Raw genomic sequence first — 11895 nt, 5'->3', positions numbered from 1 at the left:
TGGCATGTTGAGGATTTCGGTAAGGGAACTTGATGTAGGTTGGTGCTTAGGAAATAACGGCATCCAACATTTGTCACAGCTGTCTTTTATAGGGTTTGAAAGTAATTGCGCATTGTGTTTAAAACTTCAAAAAATATATATAAATTGAGTGTTTTATAATTAAAGGAAACACAAGGCATATGTGGATTGCTAAATCAGGGTATTCTCACAAAAATGCGTATAAATAGTACGAGTGTGCAATGTCGTGGAATGTATACGCCAAAACTCATTTTGACGTGTTTATGGCACGCTGTTTTTCGCGTGCATATGATACGCATTTTATGGCGTATTATACATACAAACCCCCCACCCCACCCCACCACCCTAAACCTACCCAAGAGCGTGTCATATATACGCCCCACCACCCTAAACCTACCCAAGCGCGTGTCATATATACGCCCCACCACCCTAAACCTACCCAAGCGCGTGTCATATATACGCCCCACCACCCTAAACCTACCCAAGCTCGTGTCATATATACGCCCCACCACCCTAAACCTACCCAAGCGCGTGTCATATATACGCCCCACCACCCTAAACCTACCCAAGCGCGTGTCATATATACGCCCCACCACCCTAAACCTACCCAAGCGCGTGTCATATATACACCCCACCACCCTAAACCTACCCAAGCGCGTGTCATATATACGCCCCACCACCCTAAACCTACCCAAGCGCGTGTCATATATACGCCATAAAGTGCGTATCATATGCACGCGAAAAACAGCGTATCATATGCACGCCAAAATGAGTTTTGGCGTATACATTCCACGACATTGCACACTCGTACTATTTATACGCATTTATGTGTGATCGGGTTGCTTAATGCATACTGTGACCTTCTTAAATGCTTTTCATGTGTAGTGTCGCTATTTTACCACTATTCTCTGCGTAAGCATGCTCAGAGGTGTGCTTATATTCACACATATCTGCATATAAGTACAAGTCGGTAGATCGCACACTTTGCGTGCAACTTTTCTGACACACAAATCTGTGTGTACGCACTTTTGATAATTGAGGGCCCTGATCTGCTATGTTGAACTAGCCTGACTTCAGTCTTATACTTCTCCATTGGGGTGTGATTATTGGGTGTGTTTCAACCAAACCACGAAAGAAAAGGCCTCTGCACTCAATTGGATAGACCTATAACCAGTCAGAGCAACGGAGTGATGAGTGACGCATAGTTGTCAACAGAACTCAGCTGCACGCACGCGAAGAAGTAGAAGAAGAAAATGAGTGTAAACAATCGATGGCAGTTTTGCGTCAAGGCCTATAGGTTTGACATTAGACAGCAAACGGTGACCCAACAAAGTACAATTACACTACACTAAATTCAAAAGAAAGAATAAAGTATCTTATGATCACCAAGGCTGAATTTATTTAACCAAAAATACAGTATAAAAATTACTTTTCTGTTTTAATATTTTAAAATGTCATTTATTCCTGTGATGGCAATGCTGGATTTTACTCCATTACTTCAGTGTGATCCTTCAGAAATCATTTTAATATGATGATTTGCTGCTCAAGAAACATGTCTTGTTAATGTTGCTGGTTAATATTTTTGTGGATTTTTGGATTCTTTGATCAATTTTAAAATAACAGCATTTATTTGATTTTATTTGTGTAGCAATATAAATGTATCGTACTGTCAATTTGGATCAGTTGAATGCATCTTTTCAAAAAAACAACTGTTCTTAAAATCAAACATTGGCATTTATTATAATACATTTAATACATTTAAATGCACAAACACAAGGAACAAAAACTGAGCCAAATATTGTTTTTTTTTTTTTGCATTAGCCTTAGCCATGCTGACAACTGACAGATACATTTGTGCCAAAGTACAGTGGATTTGAAGTGATGATTTAATGGTTAGTTACATGTTTTTTCTTGGTGTCCATTCTAACCATTTTTGGATCATGACCCAATAGCTGTGACGCAGTGCCCTTCAAAGCAATGTTATGATCTTCTTTATATGTGATTCATATGTGTGGATCGCTCACTTGGTCTGTTTTCACTTTTGGAATACAAGCTGCCATTGTTGTTACAACATTTAATATATGAGATCATTATTGTAATATTTGACTGAAGATTTAGTCATACTCTGTGGACCTAATAATAAAAGGAAGGTGTAGCTTTGTGTTTATTTTTTCTTGCATTGGTATTCTCATTGGATTTAACTTTCTCATAACAAAGAGTATGTATTGTGTGGTTATTAATTAACCCTAACTAGAGAACGAAGAATAGACCACTAGCCAAACCTAACTAAGATCCATAAAAGTGTATGTCACAACTACAGATGAGGTCACGTAGCATTTATGAATTCTGTTTTACGACATTGTAAAAATTTACCCTCTTTACTCATTAACAGCAAAGAAACAATGACAGGTTCTCATAGGTTGCTGGTCCGGGACCGTTTCCTTTATAAGAGAGGACGGAACGAGGAGAAAGGCAGAGATTGCTTTGACAACAACTGAAAAACGTACTAAACGAAACCATTCTCGAGAAGAACCAGTCAACATGAAGACCGTCGCGTGTGTCGCTTTCCTCGTTGTGGCTCTTTGCCTGGTTTGTGAGGCTGTGCAGGTCCAGGTAAGCTCAAGATTTAATTGCTATTGTTCATTACTGCTCCATTATTAAAAATGGCTTACAAGTCTAAACTTATTTCCATATGATTTATAGACCATTTTCATCTAATCTCTTTTTATGCTGTTTCATATGGCTTTATTGCATACTTCTTTGAGTCATACAAGTCATTTGCGTCATTAATTAATAAAGTATTTATACACATTTAAATAAGTTTAACTCCAGCTGTCAGTCCTGGTGAATTGAACTCATTCGTTTATTTCTACAATCACCCTTCTGCAGGAAGGCGATTTTTCTTTTTCATTGGACTCAGTGAAAATTCTCCAGCAGTTGGCCAAGCAACCACAAACACAAAACCCCCGGTTGGCCAAGACAAGCTACTTTTCTGTATGTTCCAATCCAACCCTGCCACAGGAGTTTGTGCCGCTGTGCATGCAGAGAGGAGCTACAATGTCCTTGGCTAAACTAGGTAGGAGTTCTGGTTTACTTTTTAATTTGTGCAAAGTAAATATACACTCACTAACTTGAGTCATTTTGTCTGTTTCAGCGTCTGTGCCTGTGGATGTCTGTGAAATATGTGCTTTTGCGGCTTGTACCGGCTGCTAATTCTTCCCATCACCCCCACGCTTGATCATCTTCACCTCCACTTAATAAATTCCGCATATATTTTCAAACAATGCCATAAGTTCTCATATGGAAAACTGAAAATGACAGCACACTGTTTATGAACTGTTACTTAAACTTCCTTCCCCTCTTTCCTTTCCCACATTTTGTTTTGTTACAGCACATAGGCCTATTTCATTTATTTAAGAAAGAAGTGTCTTTTTTATTTTTTCTATTTCTCAGTTTTGCTTTGTGTGTGGTAATGCCTCAGTGTTCAATAAAATGCATTGAAAATATGTTCTTTGCATCCTGCGTATTATTTTTATTGTAAAAAATATGATTGACGTTTCAAAAATGTTATTTGACATTTACAGCCGAATATCTGTTCTCAGTAACACTTAAGAATAATAAGGTTGTAACCATGTTTTGAAGATTGGGGGAACCAATTTATCCATTTCTAATTATTGGAGAGGACATGTCCCCCTGGAGTGTATATGGTGGTTATACAGCCCTCATGAACTATGCAAAAAGTGATGCAGTGAGTTCTACATTAAAGGTATAGTTCACCCAATAAAAAAATGATGTCATCATTTATCCTCATAAAGACATTTTTTAAATATGGGTAACCAAACAGTTGTGGCCCCATTTATTTCTCCATACTATGGAAGTCAGTGGGGCCCATCAACTTTTTGGTTACGCATATTCTTCAAAATATATATTTTGTGTGTTCAGCAGAAGAAAGAAATTCATTTTGGTTTTGAACAACTTTTGGGTAAATAAATGGTGACAGAATTTTATTTTGTTGGACTATCCCTTTAACACATTGGCTATTTCTAAAACAAGCTTAAAATAAGTAAGTATGGCAAATGTAGGCTTGAGATAAGTTCCTTATTACGTAATCAATAATTACTGTTAGCCTCATAAGGAACAATAATGAATTACTAATTAATTTTTAATCACAGATGGGAGCGATTGTCTTTTAATCTGAAAATGGTTAATCGAGTGCTACTCTTCATGAACTACTAGTGATCTGGACCAGTGTTTTAAAGAAAAACGTTATTATTTTTATTTTTTTCCCACTTTAAATAATGGTCAGGATCCCTAGTTTTTGACGGTAACTAGATACCACTTGAGTAATTAGTGATGCATTTTATGACCATGTTCAGAGTATCATTATCCTAAAGTGTTACCCTGTTCTCTTTCTTGTGTAGAAATAATATGATTTACTTTACAAAAACCAAATCTAGGCAATTAGCTCAGTTTAATGGATGAAAAATATTCAAAATGCTTTATCCTAGAGTAATTAGTGCTCAGGATATCTGAGTGAATTCTTCCTCGACCATTTCACGCCAAGCATATCTCACATTTGACTGACAAGAACTGAGCAGACTCCATCATGTTATATTCGGTATCCTGTCAATTTGAAAGCAAAATTCAAGTTATGAGTTCTTAATGAGGTTTGGTGGGCTGTTGCTTATAAAAGAGTCATTGAATGTTGAGTGACAGGAACATTAAGAGTGTTTTTACTGATAGATGTCTGCAGGAAACTACTTCACTGCTCATTTAAATATTCTATTTTTTCATTACTTGAAATGAAATCTTTCAGGGATGATTCTGTGCCTGTGTGAGTTTAAACTGTGTGCATGTGCGTACAGTGGAAAACCTTTCTTCCGAGTGCATGTAGGCAGAACATAAGTGCATCCTGACGTAACACACACTCTTTATCATTTGTAGGCCACATAAGAACCCAAACTTGTATGCTGTGCAACATTTTCTGCATAAAAGCAGCCACCGTGTTGGCCTGTGCTTTGAGTAAAAATTGATTATGTGTAATGTTCTTTCTGCGCTATGTTCCGGGTTTTTTTTTTTTCTTTTCTTCGGATGTTCAGGAGAGAAGAAGCAGGCTACTGATGGAACTATAATTTGCCTGTTTTGAAAGCTTCAGTGAAATGGTTTCTTTCACACCATTTCTTTCACTTTGAAGGTTGTGTTATTAGGAAAGTGAAAGTCTTTCTAGGTCCAACCACAACCAGCCCTAAATAAATAGTTATTTTTGAATTTTAAGTGACAGTATTGAAATTGTATGTTTGAAAACAATTTGAATTGTTTGAAAAGTATGTTTAATTTCTTTTTTAAGGTTTGGTTTATGAGGACACAAGAAGTGCAGAACACACACACAAACACACACACACACACACACACACACACACACACACACACACACACACACACACACACACACACACACACACACACACACACACACACACACACACACACACACACACACACACACACACACACACACACAGCCTATACACTGATCAGGCATAACATTATGATCATTCCAAATATTTGGTTCCTAATACCGCTTTTGCTGCCAAAACCCTGACCCGTCGAGGCATGTTCTCCGCTAGACCCCTGAAAGTGTGCTGTGGTATCTAGCACCAAGATGTTAGCAGCAGATCTGTAAGTTGTGAGGTGGGGCCTTCATGGATCGGACTTGTTTGTTCAGAACATCCCACAGGTGCTCGATTGGATTGAGATCTAGGGAATTTGGAGGCCAAGTCAACACCTCAAACTCATTGCTGTGCTCCTCAAATCATTCCTGGACCATTTTTGCTTTGCATATGGCAGGGCACACTATCCTGCTAAAAAGAGTCCACAGCAACCAGGGAATACTGTATCCATGTCTGCAACAATGCTTAGGTAGGTGGTACGTGTCAAAGTAACATCCACATGGTTGGCAGCACCCAAGGTTTCCCAGCAGAACATTGGCCAAAGCATCACACTGCCTCCGCCGGCTCGCCTTCTTCCCATAGTGCATCCTGGTGCCATGTGTTCCGCAGGCAAGTGACACACATGCACCCGACCATCCAAGTAATGTAAAAGAAAATATGATTCATCAGACCAGGCCACCTTCTTCCATTGCTCCGTCATCCAGTTCTGATGTTCCCACTGTTGACGCTTTCGACAGTGGACAGGGGTCAGCATGGGCACCCTAGTCTGCAGCTATGCAGCTCCATACGCAGCAAACTGCGGTGCACTGTGCATTCTGACACCTTTCTATCAGAGCCAGCATTAACTTCTTGAGCAATTTGAGCTACAGCCGCTTGTCTGTTTGATCAAACCACACAGGCCAGCCTTCGCTCCCCACGTGCATCAATGAGCCTTGGCCGCCCATGACCCTGTCACTGGTTTTCCACTGTTCCTTCCTTGGAGCATTTTTGATAGATACTGACCACTGCAGACCGGGAACACCCCACAAGAGCTGCAGTTTTGGAGATGCTCTGACCCAGTCATGTATTCATCACATTTTGGCCCTTCTCAAAATTGCTCAAATCCTTACACTTGCCAATTTTTCATGCTTCTAACATATCAACTTTGAGGACTAAATGTTCACTTGCATACTAATATATCCCATCCACTAACAGGTGCCGTGATGAAGAGATAATCAGTGTTATTCACTTCACCTGTCAGTTTTCATAATGTTATGCCTGATCTGTGTCTATAATGTATATATCTATATATCACGTGTGTGTGTGTTCTTGTACATATGGTTTATACATGGTTTTATACATGGCTTACTGTATCTTCCTTTTTTTAAATGGCTTAAAAAAAACATTCTAAAAATTGTTTTTTTTAAATTCCATACATTTTCTGTGAAGGGTAGGTGAGGTCTATGCAGAGTTCCATAAACCACATTTATAAGCTAGAACCTCTTTTCCTGGAAGCAATTCAGGCACTCCATTTGCTGAATGTGTTTGTAGGATGGTTTGTTTGCATCATTAAGAATTCCAAAGCCATCACAGGTGCTAACAGTAATAGTGGTTCCCAAATGAGCATTAGAACAAAAAGAGGTTGTTAAAACTAAAATATAGAGTCCGATTCAGTTGTGACTGGAGCAATCGCTGTCTGGTTCAACGCTAATCAAATGCCATCTTGTCTGTGAGGCTAACAATGAAGAGTGCAAATTTTACTGATGCAGCTTTTCCCAATTTCTCTGTGCTTTTCACAGAGCTGCTATAGTCCAGTGAACTGACGCAAATACAATATCCTGTGTCACCGCCCAGTTTTGTCAGGATAACACTGATGCATTTTTTCTTTTATCCGAGTGCATTATTAGATCACACACAGGCTCACTTCTCATACATACTGACCACACAGACATTATGATTCAAAAATAAAATAAAAATTGTCTCAAGTCATAAACTTTATCATCATAAATGCTTAAATGTATGCATAGGCTCGCAGAGTTTGTGTAACTGAAATGAGGAGCAGACTGATATTCAGCATTGCTATGGATGACAGATCAGTTAATGCCTGACCACAGAATGCAACGATAGGGGCAATTCACACAAAGAGTGGAATGGGGGAAAACACATATTTTAACTTAACCACATAGCACATAGCACCACATTTTTTAGAATGCTGTATTGTGTGAGACGCTACAAAAGAGGCAAGATTAACCGTTGCTACATATTTGTCTAGTGCATGTATACAATGAAAATCTAAATAATGTAAAAGTAGCACGATCAAAGATAGCTATTTTTAGCACTGCATTTTTAGATCGCTATGACAAATTTAACAAAATTCAGCTTTTACATTTTTTTAAATTCGGTACCGCATACTCGCAAACTGATAAGCATGAGTATCCCAGCACACAAAATTATGTTTTAAGAACATTTTGCTAACATTCCCATTGAGTTCTCAAAAAGTTATTTCCGAAAGTTCCCTGAACATTTAAAATGTAGTTTTAAAAAATGTTTTTCTTGGTTGTACAAATTGTTATGTTCTGACACTAGGTGTCGCTGCAGGGGGAAGATAAAGAGAGAACAGATCTGAGATACGGATGGTTCTGCTGTTGCATGGATTGATTAAAAAAAGTATCTTGTGTAATTGTGCTTTCCGGTGTCTAATTTCATCAATACAAGACACTACACAAATGTTAAGAGATAGCCTGACAAGCCAGACCCACATCAGGATGTTTGTCTGGAAACTCACCATTGACAGGGCTCAATCCGAGAAGTGGGATAAACGGTTGTCTTTCAAACTACAACCAACCAGAGCAACGAAGGTGAAGCAGAGCTCGTTGATAGATTAAACTTTCGCCGTATCCGGTCGGCTAAACTACGAACACATCTTCCCTTTTTAAGAATGACTTCAGTGCCGTTCTTTGTTCTTTTCTCAGAGAAAAGCTTAACTTCAAGTCTTCCAGAGTCGCGGTCAAAGCTGATTCGAAAGACTGCCGTTCGCCAGTTTCTGTGTTTACTAGAAGCACGCAAACGCAACTCGGCCGTCATTATGTTAAGCCCCACCCACCGCCTCTATACACGATGTGATTGGCCTGACCAGAGTTTGGCGTTTACAGCTCAGAAGTGTATTGAGAGTTGCTAGACGTCACTCAAGGGTAAATTAGATTTGCTGCCGTTAGGGTGCGTCTAGATTTCTAGACTAGTTAAGAGAACATTCCATTTTAAAATAGTTATTTTATGAAACATGGGAACGTTACTTTCAAATGTTGTCTTAACATTCTAAACCAACATTTTAAAAATGTTAGATGAACATCTAAACATTTCAGAAGAAACTTTCCATGAACGATATATTTGTGCTAACGTTTTGAGCATAACATAAAGTTTTGAACATAACTTTGAACCAAGGATCTATTAACATTACTGTAAAAACGTTTGTTCATAACATTGTGAGAACCTAACGTTAGCTAAAGTTCTGAGAAGGTTCCCGGTTAGCTGGTATGCTAATACCCTTCTAGTATATGTTTTAAATACACGGACAAGTTGAAGTAATCAAACGAATCAAATGAGATCATTGTTTTGTGCCAAATAAATATTCTGATTGCAAATAAAATGCAATTCAATACCACCAAAGCTAGCTATTTGTTAGCATTTTTTAGTGTAGCTCATTGCCTTTTCAAAAGATCTTGACTGTAGTTAAAGGGGGGGGGGGGGTGAAACACTCAGTTTCAGTCAATATCATGTCAATCTTGAGTACCTATAGAGTAGTATTGCATCCTTCATATCTCTGAAAAGTCTTTAGTTTTATTATATTTATAAAATAAATATAGGCTGTACCGAATCTTTCCGGAAAAGATTCGGTACAGTGTACTCTGTGGTATGTACTGTATTTAGGGGCCTGTCAACATTTGTGTGTGTTTACTCGCAGTTTATGAGGACATGATTCGGTTTATGGACTATTGAATGTGACTAAACATTAGCCGTAGCAAGCAAAACGGTTTTGCACGTCAGACTAGTGTAACGTTATACAGAGAACAGCAATGGAGTAACCGTTAGCGCATTTGAATGACGAAGCACACTTTGTGAAAACGTCCACTACAGGTTTATGTTTGGGTGGTTTTACAATAAACAAACTGACACCTATAGTGGTCAACTAAACAAATGTATTTAAAGACACACCATAGATTGCATGCTCCATTGATAAATTAACTAACGTTATACACGATCGTGTCGTTTACTGATGTTTACTTACGCGACAATAGCCAACAACATAGACATTTGAAGCCGTTTTACTCACCGCCTGCTTCTAAAGCACAACCGCGAACCTTTATCGTCACCGCTCCATCAAAAACACACTTCATTGGTAACTGTTGATTTCGTGAAGTCCTGTGACAGCAGTGACCGTGGAGATCCGCTTTTGCGATGTGACTGAAGTGATGTTGTGCCGCTTCCCCTCATTTCTGCGTTCAAATCGGTTCAAATGCAGTGCTGCCTTCCCGGAATGCTGTGCTGAAGCATTGAAGTGGCTTGGCATCACTCATAGGAATAAAGTGGAGCGCGGCGGAACAGAAGTGTTGCACGGACGACTGGATCTGCACCTGAGAGAGTGTTTATGGGCGTGCATTTCCTCTCTCGCTCTAGTCACGCGTGCGCGCACCCTTCAGGGCCCATACAAGGACCTTCCGCTCTATCGACATCAAGCCGACCCATACTCGAAAAAAACTCTCCGAAACTTGTGAGAAACCAGAAGGAGTATTTTTGACACAGAAATACTCCATCAAACGTCCAACATTAGTTTTTGAAACTTTGTCTATGTTTAGGATGGGAATCCAAGTCTTTAACAGTGTAAAAAGCTCAGTATGCCTGAACTATTTTATATTATGAGAAGCACTGAGAAGCTACAGTTTAGCTTCCCCAGCTCTATGAAATAGCACGTCACTGATTCAGCCATGCTTATCAGTTTGTCCGTAGCACTTCTAATGTATCAAACCCTGACAGCCCTACAGTTTATAGGGAGATGGCCTTGTGTACAATCTAATTCCTAAATCCCAGTTTGCAAGCCAGCCAGCTGACATCTACGTCCTGTATGTGCTCATAACAGATGGATTTATGAGTTTAACTAGCACTACTCTTCACTTTTACTGACAGGGCTGCATATGATTCATCTATACAGAAAACACTTACATCCTTTTTGTGATTGAAGAGAGGCTTAGATGTAAACGTCAAGCCGTGTGCGACCACTGGGTCTTACTAGTTTACTTAGTAACCTATTAACGCAATAAGCACACTTTAACTTAATGTGAATCACTGTGATCCCTCAGAAGAGCCACCTCTGAGACTGCCCATCTGAGGCTGAAAATGAGAGAGCTAATCATTTTCCTCTTCCCGACCACAAGCTTCTTTCAAATCTCACAATGTGTGCAGGTTACGCTAAGTCAAGGTTGGTCCATTTGCACAAACCGCTGTCATTTTGTGAGGCTGGATCGAACTGAAAGTTTGTTTGTGAAAGATGTAGCTTAACTGTCAAGTCTGTGTGAATGTGCCACTGCAATCTGAGATTCAGATACAATGCAATCTCAAATCGTTTCAGTATTTTTATAAATATAAGAGTCTTGTATAGTAGAAATATGTAATTTGAAATCTGAAAATTTGTAAATCTTTTAAAATGGCCTTCTATGTAATAGATGATGAGGCACCTTTAATAATTATGGCAAAATACTGACAGAATACTACTTTGTCATATCTATTTATTATCATATATAGTGTATCTGAGAGAAAGATGTCAGATAGGACATTACAATAAGATACAATAAGAATATTAAAAAATTTAGACTAACATGATTGGAATTAGTATTAATATTGGAAATATAATAATTTATAAATATTAGTGATCCTTTTATATATTTTAAATATATTTATGATAATTTAACTAAAAAAGAAAAATACAGTATGCCTAATTTTTTTATTGAAAAATAGCTACAAATAATGAGAATACCTGGGAATGTTGGGAATTATAAATGTCAGAGCATATTATGGGGCTACATTTTGGATATTATGGAAAATGTGCTCAATTCACATTAATAAAACTGTATGTCCCTAAAATATGCTTAATTTTTGATTTTGTTTATTTGGGGGTAAATAAGACACAGATACAGTCTTGACAGGTTTGTTACTTTCATCTGTGCATACAGGAAAAAAACGTTTTTTGAATTTTGTATTTTTCCATGTCATTAGATTGTTTAGAGCATAAGAAACAAATGGACAGATTATTTTTTTGGAAAATTATATTGTATTCATATTTTATGATATATCCTCTGTAGTTGACACCAGGACTCAATTGTTAAAAAAATTTAATGAAATGAAATTGCATGTATAGGCAAAAAACAATGGGATTTATTTTTAATTCACGAATACA

The 11895-nt window shown here is 38.2% G+C and overlaps 1 protein-coding gene across 1 annotated transcript; it reads left to right on the top strand.

Annotated features, from left to right (window-relative positions):
* The first annotated feature begins 2470 nt into the window (after window positions 1-2470).
* Window positions 2471-3524, top strand: si:ch211-220m17.5 (guanylin family protein). Its single transcript, XM_067431599.1, has 3 exons — window positions 2471-2631; window positions 2908-3094; window positions 3173-3524. The coding sequence occupies exons 1-3, from the start codon at window positions 2560-2562 to the stop codon at window positions 3229-3231; spliced, it is 318 nt and encodes a 105-aa protein (XP_067287700.1). The 5' UTR covers window positions 2471-2559; the 3' UTR covers window positions 3232-3524.
* Window positions 3525-11895: the final 8371 nt, after the last annotated feature.

Source organism: Pseudorasbora parva, chromosome 22 (genome assembly GCF_024679245.1).
Source record: "Pseudorasbora parva isolate DD20220531a chromosome 22, ASM2467924v1, whole genome shotgun sequence".
Taxonomy (NCBI): domain Eukaryota; kingdom Metazoa; phylum Chordata; class Actinopteri; order Cypriniformes; family Gobionidae; genus Pseudorasbora; species Pseudorasbora parva.
Note: the sequence above shows the minus strand (reverse complement) of the source record. Positions and strands in the feature narration are given on the sequence as shown.

Excerpts from the sequence above, each read along its gene's own strand:
- si:ch211-220m17.5 (XM_067431599.1), top strand. The coding sequence starts at position 2,560 with ATGAAGACCGTCGCGTGTGTCGCTTTCCTCGTTGTGGCTCTTTGCCTG. Across the intron at positions 2,632-2,907 it reads GTGAGGCTGTGCAGGTCCAG|GAAGGCGATTTTTCTTTTTC; the intron begins GTAAGCTCAAGA and ends ACCCTTCTGCAG. Across the intron at positions 3,095-3,172 it reads AATGTCCTTGGCTAAACTAG|CGTCTGTGCCTGTGGATGTC; the intron begins GTAGGAGTTCTG and ends TGTCTGTTTCAG.